The 23,766-nt window shown below is 45.1% G+C and overlaps 1 protein-coding gene across 1 annotated transcript in view; it reads left to right on the forward strand.

Annotated features, from left to right (window-relative positions):
- Positions 1-13,933: 13,933 nt before the first annotated feature.
- The window catches only part of LOC134565736 (potassium channel subfamily K member 9-like), an 85,436-nt gene continuing 75,603 nt past the window's right edge, over positions 13,934-23,766 (forward strand). Inside the window, exons 1-2 of the mRNA XM_063425382.1 lie at positions 13,934-14,006; positions 17,104-17,526. Coding sequence (XP_063281452.1) covers positions 17,208-17,526 — 319 coding nt within the window. The 5' untranslated portion in view covers positions 13,934-14,006; positions 17,104-17,207. The remainder of the gene's footprint in view (positions 14,007-17,103; positions 17,527-23,766) is intronic.

A 23,766-nucleotide genomic window follows, 5' to 3' on the forward strand; every position in this document is an offset into this window, starting at 1 on the left:
CAAGCACTATATTTGACCCTGTAACTCTCCAAGACACCATAAAACCTGTGGCGTGGCTCATAGCTGCCCAAGAGAGTGCTCTCTCCGGTGTATATCTACGTGGAGATATCCACCGGAGAGAGGGATGCACGCCAGCAGGGAATCTCTGGAGTTATGTGTCTCTCCGGTGGATATCTCCACGTAGATATACACCGGAGAGAGCACTCTCTTGGGCAGCTATGAGCCTGAGCAGAGGAAAACAGTGACCATAGCTCCGTTGGGACGATCCCCGACACTGGGACCTGAGACAGTGTGCGTATGCATGTGGAGCGTTGCCAAGCGTTACCCCCCACACACAGCACCCCTACCCCCCACACACAGCACCCCTGCACCCCCCACACAGCACCCCTACCACCCTCCCACACAGCACCCCTACCGCAGATTCCCACTGGCCGCATGTTCCGCATTGGTCCGTGTGGACCAATTAGAGAGGGCATGTCTATTCAAACTGGGTTTGTGCCATTCTCCTGATTGGTCAGCATGAACACTGGGCGCTAATTGGTCACTGCGGGGCGCAGGTGACCATTCAGAGAGGGAGCGCTCTTTCAAATGGGCTTTCATCCCCTTTCTCCTGATAGGGCGGCGAAACCCCTCTCTTTACCGAGCGTTGATTGGTGTAACCAAGTTTCGGGCCCTATTGCCTGATTGGGCAGCGAAACGCCTCTCCTCCCTGCGAGTGGATTGGCACAATTTGGTATACGATATACTGCTCATCCTGCTACCCGGACAGTGTCAGTTTGCCAGGTGTGTTCAGTTTTACGTACTAAATGGTGTTATACCAGGGTCATGGTGGCTCCGGTATCCCTTAATCCTCGAGCCGACTGGCTGTTTACCCATACTGCTTGTTTGTGTTGCTGTCAATTGTCCTGGTTAGCTGCCTGAACAGGCTCAGCCTCATGGAATACTCCCCAGTACTCTTCCGGCTACGATTCGGCTTTCAGACAGTGGGCGGCTGGGGCGGGTGCTCTATGGGAGGTATTGTTGTGGCGCCCCCAGGATGGTCGAGAGGGCTCCAAGGGGCAGTTGTTGCGGATATACCCTAGCTGCTGGCAACCATGACACCGAATATTGTTTTTTTGGCGTGGAGCGCTGATATCTGGGTTGCGCCCAGTAAGGGGTAGGATTAGCGGGTACTACCGCTCGGATCTCTGGTCGGGACGAGGGTCGGGGTGGCCCAGATGTGCGGGAATCTGTGTATTCGTCTGTCATTCGTGTCGCTTTGGGTGGGTGAGGGGCCTCCGATCACGGATCCACTCCCTGATGTCAGGGATAAGGGCATTGAAAAAGTGTTCCTGGAGGAACAGCTGCAGAACATCTTCTCCCGATATGGCTTGGCAGTGGGAGGCTGTTCGGTGGAGGCGACAGGCCCATTCGGTATATGAGTCATTCCCTTGCTTTTTAGTTTCGCGGAACCGCCGGCAGTACGCTTCTGGAGTGACAGCGTACCGGGCGAGCAATGCCTCTTTTATTGCAGTGTAGTGCTGTATTTCTTCATCAGGGATAGCCTGGAATGCTTCTGCTGCCTTCCCTGACAGTTTCCCAGATAAAATAGTGACCCATTCATTAGTGGGTACCTTGTACAGCGCACTGCCTCTCAAAATCTGCAAGGTCCCCATCTATTTCGCCTTTCTAGTTTTTAAATGCGGCAAATGGCACCTTTTTACGTTCCCTAGGTGTCGCTGTATTCTCTGCTGCTGGACTCTTAGAGCGCTGTATTGCTGCTACTCTTGCTTGGCACTCCTGTTAAGCTTGATCCTCTGCGTTTATGGCTGCCATCACCTGCATCATGATGTCAGCGGAAGGGTTTGGACCGAACAGGGTTTGACGTAACGGAATGGTCCACATCCTTTCGTCTTCCTCCACATTCGGTAGCATCGGTTTGGGTAGAGTCTTAGCACGATCCAGCTCCAGCAATTTGTTAATTAATTCCTTCTTAGGACGATAGTTCGCCGTTCGCCGACGTTTCTCCAAAATATCCTTTAAGGTGTTTCTCTTCAGTTGCGCATACTGACTCTTCATCCGCTATGCTGTTACTGCAACCAAGATCAGCATCTTCTCTGAAGAACAAGAAGCATCTCACAGCTTGCCACCAGATGTGGTGGCCACCCTAAGAGGAAGAGGGGTCTTGCTGCCAAGGATGTTCTTTTCCCCTATTATGAGTGATGCTATCATAATCCAAAGTACAATAATCCAAACATGGGTTAGCTGGTATAGCTGTTCCCTACAAACATTAGATGAAACTCTATGTTGAGGATAAGCAGGAACTGTTTTAATGGAAGCCGCTGCTGGCCTTATATACAAGTCCCCATGCAAGGGGTACTGTAAATGAATATTAGCTCTCAGGTCCAGGACATACATAACAAAAACACCCCAAAATACATATTTAACAAGTAGGTACCCCCCCAAGTCCTATATCCCTGGATAGCCTGTATCTGACCGCCCCACATATCCGAAAAGCACTCGGATCCCATGAACGCAGACAAAATGCTGCCGTGGGTATAGTTTAAACTGACCACAAATGAGGCTCCAGCCCAGAATAGTTCCATAGAATAAATTTGTGCGGCCGGTCTCCTTCAGGGGTACGAAACCCACAAATGATATGAATTAAACTGTTCATACGTGCCCACAATCTGTGTCCCTTGTTCGGGAGCTTGTTCCCACCGAACACAGCTCTTCTCATACAAACACATTTGAACATACGGCGATATGGAAGTCCCAGCGTTCGCGCCATCAAGTGTTTGTTTATAGGTCCATCCACCCGAGGACCAAACACCGCTGTCTGTGTTCACGGCTAAAGATGGCCGCAGTCACGTGTTCGCACATATGAAAGACGACCACCCAGCCAACCGCTTAGAAAGTTGTGGTAATTGCAGTTACCGAGTGTCACAGGTGTTCAGTGAATCCCATAAACTGAACCAACCAGTGTAACAAACAAGTAAAAATAAAGAGGATGGTGTGACAAACTCCCCATTTTCTGTGAGTTTGCCACGTGTGTTTGGAGGGGCCTGTTTGCTTGGCTCCTACCCTGTGACTATGGGCCCTGTAATATACCTTGCCCAATACACTTTAAAAGCCTCCATTCATGTAATGTACTTTTGTACTCCTTTGAACTGTTTTGGGCATGAAGCCATGCTTGCAGCCGGTCAAAAAGAGACTTCCATGAAACATTTGAACTCCTGCTCTGATCTGGGTGATTTGTGGATATGTTGTTCACCCAGATCAGACCTATCCGGGGATGTGGGTGGGTATGTTATGTTTTGGGGTACTTTATGGACTTTGTGAAAATGTGTTTTTTCTGCCTGGAGATAATTGAGTTACTTACAGGACTTTACTCAATTATCTCCCAAGCAGAGGGGAGGGATTGTGTGCTGTACATGGGCGTGTCACCGACTGTTTGTTTGTCCTGATTGGTTTGTGTCCTTTGTGTTCCTGTGCCCCATCAGGTCCACGGGGTGTTCCTCTGGCCTGGAGAATCGTATAAAAGCCAACCTGAACCATTAAGGAGCAGATCATCTTGCACCTTCATGATGTTTCGGCTCGTGTTTCGGGGATTGGAGAACTACACTCTGGGGGATTGCTATAATCACTATACCCCCCTGAGTATAATCAAAAAGCTCTTGTAAGAGCTTGTTCCTGCTACGCTCTCTGGACTACCTACCGGAAGCTGGATCCAGCACAGTGTTTACTAGGGAGCAGCGATTGACGGAGGTACCTGGTCGGGGTGCAGTCGGTCCGTCACAGATGGTAATCAAGGTACGGGGGAATCTGTCACAACCCAGATGACCATGTATGCTAAAATAACACCAGAGACTTGACATACATTCTTAATGTGAATAGGTATAAGTGAGATAGGCCGCGAATGAGGTGGCCAGTATACATGAATATCACGACCCCTGTAACTTATATAACAAAAAACGTTTAAAACAACTGGGCATTGTCACAGAGGGGTATAGTATAAAACATAATAGTGTGGGTGTATGGGGTGACTGAAAGTTAAAGAACCACTACAGTGTCATGAAAACAAACTCGTTTCCCTGACAATATATAATCCTTAGGTCCCCCACTGGGCTGAAGGGGTTAAAACCCCTTAAGCCACTTACCTCTATCCAGCGCCGGGCTCCCTCAGTGCTGGTGAACTCTCCTTCCCCTCCGACATCAGCTCCCGAGTGGAGCCGAATGCGCATGCGCTGCCAGAGACGTGCATGCATTAAAACGCCCAATGCTTTCCTATGGACGTTCTGCGTGCTCAATGCGATTTTCACATTGAGCGTCGGGGAAGCACTTCTAGCGGCTGTCAGGAAGACAGCCACTAGAGACTGGATTAGCCCTGCAATGTAAACATTTCTCTGAAACTGCTATGTTTACAGCTGCAGGGTTAAAACTGGGGGACCTGTCACCCAGACCACTACATTGAACTGAAGCGGTCTGGATGACTATAGTGGTCCTTTAACATAAAACATCATATAAAAGAGTAAAGGACATGCCCCCAAACAAACCTGGCATATTGATATAGTGAGGTGTGCATATTTCATACCCCTAAGTAAACGAAACTACTACTTACAGCAATTGCCACATAAATTTAATAAACACTGAGAAATTGCAAGTTTAAATGTTACTGTAAATAGGGGAGGGTTGTTGATTGTTATCAACAGGGTCTCCATAACCCATTGCTTCAGACAACTGGTAATCCTATGTCAAGCAAAAAGCTAACTTTGCTCTTGTAGTACAACAAAGTACTGTGTACTTATTAGGTACCGAAAATAAAAATCATATGGCTAAGAAGCAACAAATCAGTGATGAAAAAGGGGTTGTAGCAAATAGATGGGTATTAGTATTAACCCCTTAAGGACCAAACTTCTGGAATAAAAGGGAATCATGACGTGTCAGACACGTCATGTGTCCTTAAGGGGTTAAAGGGACATTGTAGGCACCCAGATCACTTCAGCTCATTAAAGTGGTATGGGTGCCAACTCCCATCACCCTTAACCCTAGAGTGGTAATGATTGCAGTTTTTAAAAAAATGCAATAATTACCTGCTATGGTTAAGTCCTCCTCTAGTGGCTTTGTACCAGTGCATTAGGTCTCCCCCGTCGGCGGATGTCTGCGGGGGAGGAGCATGGGCAGAGACGAGCCAGGTAAGCGACTGAAAGTTAATAACCCCTTCAGTGCCACGAGAGGGGGCCTTGACAAAGGGAGAAGCTATAGTACCAGAAAAATAAGTTTGTTTTCCTGGCACTATAGTTTCCCTTTAATACCATATGATACAAGTAATCTTTGCCAGAGAATCATGTTATACTGGTTTGCATTTTTTTTTCTTTATCTAAACAGCAAAGGTGTGAACAACAATGCACACTACATATGTACACCACAGCAGGAAAATCCATAATAAGCAGTGAGCCAGTTTACGACAATGAAGCAACTGATTAAATGTACGAATGCATAAGTATCATGTTGCCTTACGGCCTTAAAACATACAGTAGCAGCTTAAACTGCAGTCCTAAAGAATAGGAGTTATTAATAAATTTAAGATGAAACTTAACCAGTAGTTATTATTAGTCACAGACAACACTCAATTTAGTAGAGGTTTCATAAAGAGCTGCTTAAAATATTAATATTAGGGGGGCGTGGCTTGGAGCTCGATCGGCATGGACGCTCGCATGTGAGGCTCCTGCAGTATTGGGGACACGGCACACATAAACGGACCACAAAGCATTGCCTAAAGGTACCTCCAGACTCACAATGTCCCACAGGCAGAGGCAGAAAACTGCCAAAGCAGAACGAGCAACTTTCTTCCTAGCCAGATCGGCCACAAAAAAAACGCGGGAAGCCGGCGGTCCCGTCCAAGATGGCGGCGGAGATCGCTCCCGCGAGGGATCTATCTCGCCTGTGACATCTATCACCTCCCTGACAGAGGAGCAGCCCCTCAACACATCCTCAATGAGGCTCATGCTGGCCGAACTAGCTGACAACTTCCAGGCTACTATGAAAAAGCAACTCCAAAGCCTGGCAGCAGAGTTGAGGAAAGATGTTGCAGACATAGGCCAGCGCACAGTCCAAATAGAGCAGAAACTGGATGACTGCACAGACGCTCACAATTATTTAGCTGAAAAAGTGCAAGACAACGAAGCTACCCTACATAATCTTAAAGCAAAAGTGGCAGACCTGGAAGACCGCTCCCGGAGAAACAACATCCGGATAAGAGGCATCCCTGAAACAGTGCTGCAGGCGGGCCTTGGCGACTATCTCCAGGACATGTTCCAAGCGCTCGCACCAGCAATACACCCAGACCAGATGGTAGTAGATAGGGTGCACCACCTCAGACGGCCGCAACACCTGCCGCCTTCCACGGAAAGGGATGTCATCGCACGCATACACTTTTTCCACGCAAAGGAGCAGATCGTGAGAGCGAGCAGAACAGCAGATATGCCGGACCCATATGGACACATCAAAATTTTTGCCGATTTATCAGCAGAAACGTTACAGTACAGGAAAAGCCTGGCCCAGATCACCGCCACCCTGCGAGAGAAGAACATCGGCTACAGATGGGGGTACCCGGCCAAACTACTGATCCACCGTGAAGGGAAAATGCATGCGATACTTAACACAGAAATGGGGCTTACTAAGCTCAAGGACTGGGGTATACCAGTCCTGGACGAGAAGAAACAAAACCATAACAAAACCCCCAGGGTAACCAGAGACTGGTCAACCACTTGAACATTGTAGCCTTACCTTACCTCCGGAAGGAGGCAGGCGGTGGATAACCCATGGTTATACTGCTAAAAATTTAAGACAGCGAAAGTGTAAGTTTAAATTAACCAATGTATTACATTATGTTTCCCCTTTGGTTGTTATACCCCGTACTATCAGTTATATGCGTTCAATGTTATAGATGCAGGGGCTGGATAACAGGATCTCTGGGCTGCAGGCGCTACACTCTAGGGCCACCATCTTGAAACGCCAATGAGATAAACCCAGATAGGCGTTCATTATGCTAGCATTGCAACGCTGCGACCCCACTGCTGCAGCCACGAATGAGTCACCGGATTACGGCCGGGCTCATACACCCACCCCCCAACAAATGTGACCGGGACCTCCCCGGCACATCTCAGCTCCTTATGGAGACGTTCTTTAAGGCGTACTGCCTAACTGTTTGTTATACCCCCTCTAAGTTTTTCCCACCTTCTGATGTCCCCTCCCCCCATGTCCCGTATAGCATCAAAAGACACCAATCACCGCCCTGTGGCCACACTGAACCAAAGGCAAGCAAACTAAATCCCACTATAGAGATAACCACGAGTAGATTCAAAGACCACCCAATATACCATTATGAAATTAGTCTCATACAACGTAAAAGTGTTAAACACCCCTGGTAAACGGAGGCTACTGCTTAAAGACCTCACGAAACATCGGGTTGATATAGCATGTATCCAGGAAACTCACTTTAGAGATGACCACACTCCGGCAATATATACGAAGATGTACCCCACTCAGTTCTACTCCCAAGCTGCTGTAAAATCAAGAGGGAGATAGGGTCGCACTCAATCACATCAATTTGAACACAGGGTGCTACTGGGCAAGGGTCAGCAAAAAAAAAAACCCAAGAAATGTATGCATATAGAAAGAATCCCAGGCACTCACTGTGATTGTTCTTCAAGCAGATTTATTGCAACGTTTCGACCTCAATGAGGTCTTTTTCAAGCTTGAAAAAGACCTCATTGAGGTCGAAACGTTGCAATAAATCTGCTTGAAGAACAATCACAGTGAGTGCCTGGGATTCTTTCTATATGTAAAATCAAGAGGGGTGACAGTCCTTATACACAAAGATGTAGCAACTACCATACAGCAACAGTGTATAGACCCGAAAGGCAGATATGTCATACTAGTGGGCCAGTTTAACAGCGTCCAACTTACGCTGGTAGCCACATACTTCCCCAATGAGAAACAGGGGCAGTACCTACAAATGTTGCTTAACCAAATAGACATGATTAAGCAGGGCGGCGTAATATTATGTGGGGACTTCAACTGCATCCAGTCACCCACCCTGGACACGACAGCCACCCTCACAGGTAATAGCAAAAAAAGGATGGTCTCTAACAGCAAACTTTTCACTAAGCTGATAGACCGTTATGACTTGTATGATGCGTGGAGGACACTACACCCCGGAGATAGGGACTACACCTTCCATTCAAGGGTCCATAACACTTACACACGCATAGACACGGTCCTCCTAGATAGGCCACTTCTGGCACAACTCAAAGAATGTACAATAGGGGAAATAACGTGGTCAGACCATGGACCGGTGTACGTAGACCTCCTCGATGCCTACCAATTCAAGGGGAGGGGCTCATGGCGCCTGAATGACTCATTGCTGCTGAACCCAACCTTTGCGCAGGAGAGCAGGGAGGCACTCCAGAATTATTTTGCTACCAATGTAGGGGAAGGGGTCTCTGACACCATAGTATGGGCAGCACACAAAGCAGTCATGAGAGGTATATTCCTTAGAAGGGCATCCTTCTTGAAACGGCACCACCAAACCACTCTCCTAGACTGTCAAAAACAATTGGCACTAGTATCCAAACAAAACAAACAACAACCCTCACCAACACTAGCGACACAACTACAACAACTGCACACGAGACTAAACGAACTAAACACAGAAAAAACTAAAAACTTACTCTATAAACTGAAAGCCAATGTCTACCATAATGGAGGTAAAGCCAGTAAACACTTGGCCAATAGGCTGAGAGCCAGATATGCCAACACGAAAATCGCACAAATCACAGGGGCAGACAGCAAACCACACCACACGCCAGCAGACATCAGCAAAGAATTCGCCGACTTCTACTCCAAACTATACAATCTACAATCGCAAGACACCACACACACAGTGAGCCACACAGACATAGACGAATACCTGAGACGAACCAATCTCCCCCAAATATCCCAAGCCCAAAAAACGAACCTGACTAAACCCATAGAAATGCAGGAAATCCTGAAGGTGATAACGGGTCTCCCTCATGGAAAATCTCCAGGGGCAGATGGCTTCACTAATGCCTACTATAAACTATTTGCTAAAGAACTTGCCCCACACCTACATAAAGTGTATCAGGCTACCGCGAGCTCAGGGACTTTACCGCCGGAGATGCTACTAGCCACCATTGTCACTCTCCCTAAACCAGGGAAGACACCAGACAAATGCCAAAACTACCGTCCAATCTCACTGCTCAATAATGATGCCAAAATATACGCAAAAATATTAGCTAACAGAATCAGTGACATACTACCCAACCTCATAGGAGATGACCAGACCGGGTTCGTGACGGGTAGACAGGGGTTACTATTGTATTGTATGGAGACCCCATGCTGGGGTCTGTGTATATAAGCAGGCAACTTGGCCTTAATAAAACAGTATTAAAAATCAATATGACTGGTTGCGTCCAATATATTGGGGAAATTTCTATACAAAGTGGGCGAGCTATATCACTATGAAGCACATCTGGAACCAGGACTAGCGGAGGAAGGAAGGAATGGCGATGTTAGTCTAACAACCCTTGACACTGGTGTAAGAAGTGGGGTCCTCCGTGCAATACAAGTCCAGCAAAAGGTTCCAGTGGAAAAACCTCTGACAAGGATGGCAGAAAGCTGCAGACAACTAACTGTAGTAGCCTGTAACGGCACCCCCAGGCATAAAAGGGGTTAACAGCCATTTAGTAGATCTTCCCCTTCCAGAGACACAGGCACAGCTACTGTAGACACCAATCCACCGAAACGGAGAAGCATATGAATGCCCTAAACAGCTGAACCGGAACCACACGAATGCTGTAAACAGCCGAATAGGAAAAACCATACGAATAGGTTTACACTCCTAGCAGTCAAACTGGAACAGCAAACAATAAATCCCCCCAAGAACGAGACAAAGCTCCGTGTTGAGGGTCAAGCAGTGAACAGACAGAGCTGTGGGTTTATTGTTCTTATATACACATAAGTACCACCCACAGGGTTTTGGAAAACAACCAATAAACACGTACAATACACTCAGACACTCCCACACAAAATCCTCCCCTCTGCCTGTGATACAATTACCTTACACAATGGGTAATGTAATTATCACAAGCAGAGAAATACAGTTTTTCCACATTATTCATAACTTTAAAAGTATGCATCACATTGACATAAACTCCAAATACAAACATACGCCAAAATCATACAAATTGGTCCAGTGGTTCAAAAGATAGATCGTAGTCCTTTGTGACCAAATGAAGCATGGCTTTTCTGCCCAAAACCAGTTCCACAGAGTCTTCTATCCTGGAGATAATTGGGAAGTAATCCAATTATCTCCAAGGACAGAGGAAACACTCCATTGAACACATGGCAGCAAAAGACAATAAAATACATAAAAATATATAACTGTGCAGTCATTGCATAAAACAGATACATTCAACATATCCCCAGATAGCTCAGATCTGAGCGCACAATATTAATGAATGGCGCTCAGATCACACACATACAGTTCAATTACCATGGAGCCAAAGTCTTTCCTATAGTCTTTCATTATACGAATAGGCTCCATGGCATAGCTATCTGGGGTTTCACCGCTCAAACAGGGCAAGCACCGAATGACCCGGCTTTCGTGTCTTTGCAGGGGAAAATAAAGCTTTTTAACATGGGGCCATAGTCCAGAGGCAACAGGCGGGCAACCAGGCTCCTCCAATGCAATGTGGCGAGATTGGTCTCGTCACATAGCCCTACAGGAACTACTGACCGAGAAGGGACAAGATCCAGCGGGGATGCAAAAAACCCCACCCCACCAGATGAGTTCTCCAAATGGGTGAGGGAACGATTAGCCTTCTACGGTACAAACCCACATCCTGAAGTGGTGAACTGAATCATGAAGGCAGCGGAGAGGAAGCGAGCTGAAGAGCTGGCCATCAGCCAAGCCAAGCCAAAGCATACGACCAGTGTACCAGAAGATATGCGGTATCTCCGAAGCTATGATTCGAGCAGCAGCGTCAAAGTCACACACCAGGCCTTTAAAACCTTTGACAATCAAGTCGAACAACAGTGCCGACTACACCATGTGGAATCTCACAAATGGGTCCCCATGTTGGTCGGGAAACTAACTTGCTGAGCTGCAGAGGCATATCGGGCTATCCCTGAAGAATGGAGCCGAAATTACCCAAAAGTAAAAAAGCAACTTCTGGCCCGATATGCTATCACACCAGACACTTATGTGTTCAAAAAGTTCAGAGAGGCAAGACTGGGGCCGAGAGACACTCACACCGATTGGGCTCACCGAATGAGCCAAGCTGCACGAAATTCAGGGGTGTGAGGTAGTAACCCTGGAAGATGGACTGCAACATATCTTACTAGAACTTTGTTTTGCGAATACTTCCCAAGACATACTAGCATGGGTAAGAGACCACGAACCTCGTACCCTAGAAGCCGCTGCTCAATTCGCAGACAGGACACCCAGTATGACCACATCAACATCTGCAGTGAAACGCAAAGCCGATGCTTTCTGTGCAACCAGCCCAGATATATGGAGCGGAACTGTCCCATGCCTCGCCCATGACCCACAACCATTGGATCACGGTATGCCACTAACCTGGGTCCCTTTGATCCCAAGCCATTTGCACTCCATCCCACACAGAGACAGGGGACCAGGCAATCCCAGACCTACTAGCCAAAATCCGGAATGGGAACAACCTCATTTGCAGTCACAAATCCAAGCGGTCATGCAGCAACAACCCTACTGCTTAGCCTGACGCTACCACGTTAGCCCATCATGCAGTCGAGACCACGGTCAGGCTCCCCCGCCTATAGGGTACCCAAGGTTGTCAGAGGGCATATTCACCAAGAGCTCAAAGAGATGCGAACCCTCTGCATTAAAGAACCTTCCCACAGCTCCTGGGCATCTCTCATAGTGTTAGTGCCTAAAAAGGATGGACGCTTCTGTGTCGATTATAGGTGGCTCAACGAAAAGACCACTAGCGATGCCTACCCCATGCCCAGGGTAGATGAGCTGCTTGACTGCCTCTCTAGCGCTGCTTGGGTCTCTGCCCTCAACCTGAGCAGAGGGTACTGGCAGATTCCACTAACTGACGAAGCAATTCCCAAATTGGCCTTCATCACCCCATTTGGCTTGTTCCTATTTAAGGTCATGCCGTTTGGGATGAAGAAGGCCTAATGTACGCCGAATGTACAATGTCGAAGAGAACAGTGGAAGTTTGACCATGGGTCCGGCTCTCTACTCATGAATAGATTTTCCACCACCAATCCCCAAAACATGCTTTTCTGTGTTACTTTTTCTATACTTTGGAAGGAACCTGTGAAAGCCGAGATGGACTGATTTCCTCTTTGACTTTCCCAATAAAAAAAGCAAAATTGTCCCTTTAAATAAGGAATGGTCCTCACCAATACATGCCCCTTGATGACCAGAATATGGCTAGCAGGGGTGAGATCCGCTCATCATGCTCCCTATAGGATGAAGGTAACTCAAATTATTTTTCTTTCCACTTGTTGTCCAGTGTCCACTAATATTTAAAAATTATGGCAGAAATAGGTTTTTCACCACGTGTTTTTGCAAGACAGAACTTATACTACTTTTATACTATTGTTCTAAAAAGTGAAAACTCTAATGGACATTTAATTTGTAACATCCTTATTGTAACAAAGCCAGAAGGATGTTTAATATAGATTAGGGCTCAACATTTCAAGTCTTGTGCTACTGGACAGGGCAAAAGTTACTAGTTACTGCCAGTCTGGAGAGCTCATGTCACACTTACCAGAGGTGAATTTCTCATCAGAACTGAATTTGCACTCAACAATGGTTAATTAGTGAGTGGAAATTTTGAGCACTGATAAAGAGTATGCTCATATGTGAGATACAACTTCAGAAACTGTCTCTCTGGCACTATAAAAGAATCAAGTCACCTTGTCTTGGGTTTTAGTTCTACCTAAAGGACTTGTAGTGTACTGTAGTCGTTTTGCCAAGTAAAGGAGAGAATACATATTTCTTCTCAGGTGACGAACAGTACTGGGCCCTATTCCTTAGTTACAATAGTAATATGGCCTTTTTAATAGTTGTGAGGCCTATGAAGCTATATTCTTACACAATTCATCAGAATGGTCTGGGTTGCAAATGCCTATTGCCCCTCATTCACTCTGGTGCTTGAGCTCAGAGATTTCAGGAGCTATTGTGACTTTAATGAGTATCTCTTTGTTATTTTCCTTCCAACAATTATGCCTCTCAGTTCTACATGTACTTCTTTCAGTTTAGAAGATATGGAGCCTTACCCTAGTTTAGAGACTTGTTGCTCTTGTATCTAATGCATTGTAGTACATGCCATTGGATTAGGATGGTGCTGGGAGTCTATAGTCATAGATGGTGTAGTTTTATGGCACGCTGGTCTTTAATAAATACTGTTTTGCACAAATTCGTAATACTAATGTAATAAAATAATCCATATTTAAACATGTTTTTAAGGAAATGTTTTTTTTTTTTTTTTACCAAGTATACACAAGACACATAACCTCCCAGCACTCTGGTTCTGGTGATCTCTAGATCTATATGTTGCTAAGTGGGAGTAAATCTTTAATTCTGCTTTCTCAGTTGCTATGGCACATCTCCAAGGTAATGTCTTCCCCATGCAAGGGTTAACCCACTGCGCATGCGCGTTGCCCCTGCGAGTGCTGAGACAGCAGCCTGTCGCGGGCCAGTTCAAAAGACGCCAGGGAGTGATGGAGAGCAGCCGGATCCCCGTGTCCTGCCGGTGATCCCGATTCTCGAGGGTCCAAATTCAGCACGACCCAGGGGCCATGACAAGCCGGTGTGATTAGAAGAGCCTGGTGTGCAGGGCAGGAGGTGGCATTGGTTTGTGTCCGGCCCTCCAGTGGGATCTTCTCTCCATCACATGCTGGGGTCCTGCTGACGATGAAGGAGTCCAGTGACTGGCATCAGAATAGGGGTGAGACGGGCACATGCTTACTGATAGCTGGCCATACACATGGTGTTTCATCGCTAACATTCTATTCAGTAACTGCAGGGTTCTATAGAATGTTGTAAGAGAAGCTGTAGGTAAATCTTTTTAATTTTCTATTTTAGATGCATTTTTGAATTCTAACTTCTTTAGGTAAACCAGCAATTCTGGCTTCTTTTGGCAAATTATTAATTCTGTTTTCTTTAGCTATTTAAACAATCTATGATTTTATCACTAAACTTCGCTTTCTCCAATATCCTAAGTATGATCAACATGACTGTACTGAAAGGATGAGAGATACCTGAGGTACAGTGCAATGATGTATTATGATAAAAAAATGAAAGCATTGAGAAATTATGAAGACATAAATATGTCTATTAACCACTCGATGAAAGATCAAGTGGTTAATAGCTTTCTATAGAACAGAGGGGGCGGGGGAGGGGGGGGGGGGGGGCTATCTATCCTCAAAGGTGTTGACTAGAATTCACTAATCTGTGGTCAACCTGCATATATTTATTTTCTAAGTATCCTTATCCTGTAACTCTCTAAAATTCAGATTAGGTAATTTTTTGTTTCAGCAGTGTTTACTCATACTACAAAGTACCGGATTTTAGTAATTACAGCAAACTATTAAAACATTGAAAAATGACAAAAATATTTTGTGTTCTTTAAGCCAGGATTTTGTGTTGTCCCTCATGAATTGCAACACTGAAACAATCATTTTTGATATCCTTTTAACATTTTGTTTGTAGTTGTCTTGTGGATATTCCATACAAAAACTTGTATTTAATTTGGCTACTCTTAACCTCTGAACTCAACCTCTGAACTCTTAACTCAACTCCTATCACTTAGTAAGGTTTAATAAATAAATCTTGAAAATAAAACCTTTTTAACTTAATAATTAAAAATTACACTGTATCTTTGAAAGTTATACTAAGGTATAGGACTGTATAAGTTAAGAATAAGTTTCTTAATGTTTAGCTGTGAAAAATGCATAGGTGCACGAGGGGTTGCTGACACACTATTCCTCCCAATTCTATTTTGTGCCTAATTTTTTCATTTTATATTTGTAATGTATAATGTATAATGTACTTACCCATCAGCCATCACTGTGATCTTTTAGTGTCATGTGCATTGCATTTATTTCAATTTTAAATCTAATGCACCAGGAATATCATTGTGTATTGTGCTTGAAGACTCTGCAATATACTCACTTGAAACAAGTCTGCTTTATTCCATTTATGTATTCAAGTGTTCTCACACAGCTTCAACCTATGTTGAGGTTGGGACACTGCTGTGCCAGCAGCATTCAATCTGCAGATTTTTGGTACAGAAAACCATGATTAGTTCGGTGGTTTGTTATCGTGCTGAAATATATATATATATATATATATATATATATATATATATATGTATGTATATATATATATATATATATATATATATATATATTAAATCAGTTCTTAGAGTTACAGAATGATTACTCAAGAGCTGGTTATATTTCTACAAAATTCCATCTGTTTTAATACGATTTTCTGAACTGTTGGTTTAAATGCCACACAGAACACAGAAGTATTCTCAATGTGGTGTACATCAGTATACTTTCTGATAACTTTTTTTCATGTTGTTAATTTGCTGTTTAACAGACATTTTAATTTTTGACTCAAATTTTCAAATCACTCCATGTGACTTTTTATATACAGTTTAATTCCATTTACTTTTTTTTTTCTTGAATTCCACAACAAGCACTCATGGTTGAACTGAAACACTCTAAGCACCAGAACTACTACAGATGTAGGTGTTCTAGTGTAAAGTGTAAAGAGACAGCCCTTGCACTCTCAGCAATGCAAACACTGCCTTTTCCAAGAAAAGGCAGTGTTTACATTGCTTCCTAAGGCCACCTCTAGTGGGGCTTCCTGGTGTAGTCCTGCAATCTTTGCATGACTGACATTTGCATACCTCCGACGCTTCCCTGTACCTCACACGCTTCCCTGTCCGTTTTAAATTTTGGGTGTTATGCATTCATTGTCTCCACGCTCAGCATAAAGTCGTTAAACACAGATGCACTGAGTCTGTGTATGTGCAATAGCCCCCCTGTGCTTCTATGGAGAAGTATAAGATTGGCTGAGATCATCAGCCAAATCCCATTTTACCATGATGATCCTGATACTTTAGCTGAGATGAATGATTTGGCTGAACCGTGTGAACTGGTATCACAATTTAGCAAATATGGGTATATTGATTTGTTCCGATCAAGTATCTTAGCTTAAAGTTTGCAATTTGGATTTCAATTTGCTACAATTTGTACATTTGTATGTCTCTGACATGAAATTGTTAATGAATAAATGACCCTGGTCCCTTGCAAGTAGGTTATTTCTAGAATATTAAATACTATAAATAATAACCTGGAAACAAAATAAAAAAAGTGTGATTTGTAATAATAGAAATTTTTATTCCACTATTGCATTATTATTATACTCATTTTGCATGCTGTTTTTAAAAGTAATCAATATGGATTTAACCCCTTAAGGACACATGACATGTGTGACATGTCATGATTCCCTTTTATTCCAGAAGTTTGGTCCTTAAGGGGTTAAACTAGTTTTTTTTTTATATATATATATATATATATAGGAGGGGGTAAAGGAGATTTTGCACAGAACTGTATGCCGCTATCATATTCCACATTGAAAAGATGGTCATTTACATTCTAGTGTGTTCATTCGGTAAACACAGAATCCTAGTGAATTGAAAACCAACTTTCTATAATCTGAATTGAAAACTAAATTGCAATATTCTGTTTAATATAAACAATATTCTGTTTAAAATCACCAATTAATATTTTTATTAATGAATCGCAAAATTTAAGCAAAATCAAATTAGGTTTTCCCTTTCCTACAATTCGATGTTTAGTAAATAAACCCCTTAGAACTCTGTGATGACGACCTGAAAAGTTGCCTATACTATATATTATAGACACATGCAATGATAATATAAAGAAATAGCTAACCACATCTTTTTTTCTTTCTCATCCAAATGCAGAAGACATTGTGTATATGACGCTGCTCTCTTTCCTGTCTTCCAGATACTATGATAAGTTGAAGACCTATCTCTCACTGCTGCATAGTCACTATCTGGTTATAGAATCAGAACATCTCCAAGTTAGGTGTTACACACATTTCCTTTTTGATGTTTAAGTCCAGCATATCAGTTCTCCTACACAAAATGAAGAAGCAGAACATAAGGACCCTGTCTCTAATCCTCTGCATGTTTTCTTATCTCTTGGTGGGAGCAGCTGTTTTTGATGCACTCGAATCTGAGTCTGAGAGCTCAAGAAAAAGAATTCTGGAGGAAAAAAGAACTGATCTGAAAAAGAAATATCATTTTTCAGATGAGGATTATCGAGAGATAGAGAGAGTGGTTTTGCAGTCTGAGCCTCACCGTGCAGGCAAGCAGTGGAAATTTGCTGGCTCCTTCTATTTTGCTATCACAGTTATTACTACAATAGGTAAGTGTGGCTGCTCTTTTTAAAGGGACACTGCCATGAAAATAAAGTACATATATTTTGTGCATGGCAATATTATGTAATATAGAATTATTTAGTATAGGGTTGCAAAAATACATTTCTATTAGTTACATAGGCTGAAGCGTCCATCTGGTTCAGCTTTTCTCACATCTGTTTTTGTTGTTGACACAAAAGATGGCAAAAAAACCCAGTTTGAATCACTTGCAACAAACTAGGAAAACTAGGGCGGGGGTGGGGGGGGGGGTTGGTTTTGCTACCTCTGGCTATCACTTTCTCATTTTCAAGTGGAGCCCATATAATCACCTTTTTAAATGCCTTATTGACTACTTTACATCGTATGTAGGATAATTTAAGTGCTGATTTAAGTGCTTTAACCCCTTAACGCCGTTACGGCGTTCTATGCCGTCGCGGCTTTAAAGGGCTTTAAAGCCGTTGCGGGGGCATAGAACGCCGTAACGGCTGAAGCCCCCAGGAGGTAAGCTATACTCACCTCCGCCGCGATCCTCTTCTGGGGGTCTGCCTGAGAGCCCAGGCAGCCCTCCTCCGGCAAATGAGGCCCCCGGGGGCCATGTGATCGCTCTCAAAGAGCGATCACATGGCCCCCTATAGCTGGCTATGGATCTGCCAGCAGGGGGACTGTCTAAAATATTAGACAGTCCCCCTGCTCGTAGGAAAGTATATAAAAAAAAAAATACACTTGTTAAAATAAAATAAAAGTATTTATATATATATAATATATGTATATATATTATATTTACAATAATAAATATATAAAATAAATAAATAAATAAAATATTGAAACAAAATTTAAAATAAATTATATATTCATCTGTAATTTCAGTCTAACTGTATTTTGTTATTAATATATATATATCGGTAACAAAATACACTTAGAATGACATTCTATATATATCTATCTATATATAAAATACAAATAACCGCAAATATATATATATAGATAAATACATATAATTACATAAAAGATTACATTAGTATACACGTAGAATTTAAATACCTATAAATGCATATATATTAAAATTCTACGTGTATATTTAAGTAATTTTTTAACATAATTATGTAATTTGATTAATTAAAATTTGATTGACATGCCTGACAACACAGGGAGAAAGTGCAGAGAATTTAATTTGCAAGCACTGTATTTGACCCTGTAACTCTCCAAGACACCATAAAACTTGTATATAGGGGGTACTGTTTTACTCGGGAGACTTCGCTGAACTCAAATATTAGTGTTTAAAACTGGTAAATTGTATTACAACGATGATATTTTAAGTAAAAGTGAAGTTTTTTGCATTTTTTACAAACAAACGGCACTTTTATGGACTATATTATTGTTGTAATATGTTTTACTGTTTTAAAACACTAATATTTGTGTTTAGTGAAATCTCCCGAGAATAACAGTACCCCCCATGTACAGGTTTTATGGTGTTTTGGAAAGTTAGAGAGTCACATATAAGGCTTGCATTTCATTTTTTTGACATTGAAATTTGCCAGATTAGTTATGTTGCCTTTGAGACCGTATGGTAGCCCAGGAATAAGAATTACCCCCATGATGGCATACCATTTGCAAAAGTAGACAACCCAAGGTATTGCAAATGGGGTATGTCCAGTCATTTTTAGTAGCCACTTAGTCACAAACACTGGCCAAATATTAGTTTTTTGCTTTTTTCACACAAAAACAAATATGAACGCTAATTTTGGCCAGTGTTTGTGACTAAGTGGCTACTAAAAATGACTAAACATACCCCACGTTCAATACCTTGGGTTGTCTACTTTTTCAAATGGTATGCCATTATGGGGGTGTGGCAAATCTAGCCACTTCTGGACTATATGCAGTATAGGTTGTCCGTAGGCTGACTGTATGATGTGTTCCGTTAAATGTGTATGTATTGTGCTATGGCCGTTCGCACGCTGGCAGCCGTACGCTGCCAGCGTACCAGCATTCATACGACGAAAACACGGCTATCCTGGCCATTCGCCGTACGAATACGGGCTCCCCAGGTCGACCACACACTCCCAAGTCGTGTGGTACCAAGTAACCGATTGCAACATTGTTGCAATCGGTAATTAAGGGCTCTCCTAGGTGGCCGTCGATCCACTACCGACCATGCGGCGGTCGGCCATCTTGGATCCTTTGTCTCTGCAGCGGTGTTCGGTCGTCGAGAGCCTGGACTTGAAAACGGCTACTCGATGATCCGAGCCCCGCTGGGTTTCCAGAGCGTTCGGGAGTTCCGCGTTCGGTACATTATATGTCCCGTACTTATTCGGTACTTTTAAACCAACTTTCATGTTTAAATGTATTATGTGCGGCGTTCGGTCAATTCAGCTGGGATCAGAGCGGTATTCTCACAAAGTGTGCGCTCCGACCCCAGCTATCTACCGAACGTTCGATTATTCCAAAGTACCGAATATTATGTGAATTATGGATTTTAGAGTCAATTGTCGGTTTTGCTACACGAGGGGATAATCCACTTAATCGTCCATTTTAGTGGGAGTATCCCTCTCGTGTCGCAATGCCTGTTGGGAAAGTCACAATGCATGTTGGGAGAAATCCCCTGGATGATCTGTGTGGAAACCCCTTGCATGGGGAACTGTATAAATACGCTGCTTGTGAATAAACCGAGTTAGTTGACTCCCAAACTGTGTTTCGTCCGGTTATTGGGAGGATTGGGAATATTGCCTTGCTTCCTACTCTGACTGTGGATTTCCTGAAGATACCAACGGATGTCGTGGACGGTTATACCGCATACCGTTACAATTGGTGGCAAGCGACGGGATCCGAACCTTACAGCCGAAAAAGCAGCGTTCGTGTAAACTGGAACTACCGAACAAGGAAAGCAAGGGCAATTCGTATGGAGATTGACTACACCATACTGAAACGACAGACTTTAAAAGAGCTACTGGAAGCCAGGGGCAAGATAGCCAGCAACAAATCTAAGGCTGTGCTGATCGCTGAACTAATGGAGGGAGACAGAGCCCGCAGCGCTACACCTCCACCAGCCAAGGAAGAGACCCCATTCCAAAAAGAGCTACGAACCAGGTTGGAGTTTCTGCCGCAACCAGTATCGTTGGAAATGCTGACCGTGATGATATCGGATGTACAGGACTATCTGCTGGCAACCAACCCACCAGCAACCCCACCTAGGGCAGAGTCTGTTACTGCCTCCACCTATGGACAAATAAAGCCCAAAGTCCCACATCACGCCTTTAAAGCGTTTTGTGAAGAAAAGGACGAAATCGATGGGTACTTACAGGATTTTGAGCGGCTGTGCGATTTGCACGATCTGGAACCCGCAGTATGGGTACCGCTGCTGGCCGGTAAATTATCGGGTAGGGCAGCTGAAGCCTACCGTGCTGTACCTCGAGAGGACAGCAAAGATTACCCTAAAGTAAAGAGGGCGATCTTGGAGAGGTATGCTATTACCCCAGAAGCATACCGGCGCAAGTTCAGGGGCTTGCGCAAACCGGAGAAAGATTCTCACGCAGAGTGGGCACACAAGCTGGATCAAGCATCGCAAGGATGGATACAGGCCAGCAACGCCACTAATATGGAGGAGTTACGACAGCTTATGCTACTGGAGCAGTTTTTTAATGGCTTGTCCCCAGACGCACAAGAATGGGTGAGAGACCGTAAACCCCTCACCCTACCCGAAGCCGCTAGATTGGCGGATCAGCATTTTGATGCCCGGAGGCATCACGGATCACAGAATAAGGCCCTCCCTCGGATTACCGGGCCACCCCATAATTTTACTCCTACCGGCCCCACCGTACCCCTGCACAGGCCAGCACTGAATACTCCACCACCCCCCTCCCGATACAACGGCCGGGCTAACATTCAGTGTCACACCTGCAAGCAGTGGGGACACATTTCTCGGGAGTGCACCCAAAACCGGAGCCGGCAGGCTTGGAATCAGGTGCGACAAAATTTGGCACCAAGGGCTGCTGCACACCATTACCAGGTAGCCCCCGTCACCCAAGAATTGCTGAGCGCTCAAGTTGAGGAGCCGCTAGGGGTGCTCCACGAAGTAATGTCGGTCCGAGCCACCGACAACCGACAACATCATCGGCAGCTAGTAACCCTAGAGGGCAAGGAGGTACAAGGGCTCAGGGATTCGGGAGCCACTTTGACTCTGGTTGCACCACATTTGGTCCCGGGCGCAACCCACACTGGCGGGTCAGTGGCAGTACGGGTGGCCGGGGGAGCAGTATACCGGCTACCGACTGCCAAAGTACACTTGGATTGGGGTGTGGGAGAGGGGACTGTGGAAGTAGGACTTATGCAAAATTTACCTGCAGATGTTGTGCTGGGGAATGACTTAGGCCAAATGACTTCCGCTTTTATTCCCCAGACTCCCTATCAGGAGGCACACCCCGTAACCACCCGGCAACAGGCTCGCACCACGGCTACACCGATACACTCTGAGGCTCAGGTAAGAGACCATGCTCCCCAACCGACCCCCATGTCCTGGGATACCCCGACTGCCTTTGCGACCGAAGTCCAGACCGATCCCACCCTCCAAGTATATAGGGACCGGGCACAAACAGACCAAACCGGGCTAGAGGGGGAGCGGTACATCTGGGAGAAGGAGTTGTTATACCGTGTCACGACTAAAGATGTGGGGGGGTCTGTCACCCTGACTAACAAGCAGCTAGTGGTACCGCAAAAGTATAGACAGGAGCTGCTTAGAATTGCTCATGACATTCCCTTGTCAGGACACCTAGGGATGACCCGTACCCGGTACCGCTTAACGCATGCCTTCTTCTGGCCCGGCATCTCGCAGGATGTGCGCCAGTATTGCACCTCTTGCGACGTATGTCAGAGAGTAGGTAAACGAGGGGATCGCCACAAGGCCAAGCTATGTCCCCTACCCATTATCGCAGAGCCCTTCAGCCGCGTAGCGGTAGATATCGTAGGGCCCCTGCCAAAACCCAGTCCCTCTGGCAAAAGGTACATTCTGACTGTAGTGGATTACGCCACCAGGTACCCCGAAGCTGTGGCCCTCACTAATATACATGCCGAGACCGTAGCGGAGGCATTAATGAAAGTGTTTTCCCGGGTAGGGTTCCCCCAAGAGATAATCTCGGACCGAGGTACCCAGTTTACGGCCGAAGTTACTCAACATATGTGGAAGGTATGTGGCATTAAGCCAATAGTTAATTCCGCCTACCACCCCCAGTCCAATGGGTTATGTGAGAGGTTCAACGGGACACTGAAGCAGATGCTTCGGACGTTCGGGGAGACCCACAAAGACTGGGAGAGGTTTCTACCTCACCTACTCTTTGCTTATAGAGAGGTTCCCCAGGAGTCGACCGGATTCTCCCCGTTTGAATTACTATTTGGGAGGAGGGTGCGGGGACCCTTGAACTTAATTAGGGAACATTGGGAGGGAGAGAGTACTACCAACGAGACCCCTATCATATCATACGTCCTGGAATTCAGGGACCGTCTGGAGGCGCTCACTCAGGCTGTACACACCAACCTCCAGGCGGCCCAGCAACGACAGCGACGCTGGTACGATAGAGGAGCCCGAGACCGCAGCTTTCAGGTGGGACAGAAGGTTTTAATTTTAAAACCTGTCCGCACAGACAAGCTGCAGGCCATCTGGCAAGGCCCATACCAGGTAGTGGAGCAGCGATGCGACACTACCTATGTGATCGGCCCCTGCTCAGGGGTAGGGAAGACACGCATGCTCCACGTGAACCTGCTCAAACCCTACCATGAGAGGATCGAGGATGTGACGGCCATCTGCGCCTCCTCCTTAGAGGATCAGGAGAACCTACCCTTACCTGACCTACTAGAACCCGAGGCACCGATAGAGCCCTCCCAGGGAGTTCAGCTGGGGGAGCGGCTAAGCGCCCATGAGCGTGCCCAGGTACAAGCGCTGATCGAAGCCAAAGGGGCTACCTTCTCCAATTTACCTGGTTACACTCCGCTAGCCACTCACCGAGTAGACACCCTGGGACAGCTACCTATGAGACAGGCTCCATATCGGGTTCCGGAATCCGTCCGTACCCATATGAAAGCCGAGCTAGATGAGATGTTACAGCTAGGGGTTATCGAACCCTCCGATAGCCCCTGGGCATCGCCGGTAGTCCTAGTACCGAAAAAGGATGGCACCACTCGGTTCTGTGTCGACTACCGGAGGCTAAATGACAAAACGGTGTCTGATGCCTACCCGATGCCCCGGATAGACGAGCTGTTAG

The sequence above is a fragment of the Pelobates fuscus genome, chromosome 6, assembly GCF_036172605.1.
Source record: "Pelobates fuscus isolate aPelFus1 chromosome 6, aPelFus1.pri, whole genome shotgun sequence".
NCBI classification, from domain to species: Eukaryota; Metazoa; Chordata; class Amphibia; order Anura; family Pelobatidae; genus Pelobates; species Pelobates fuscus.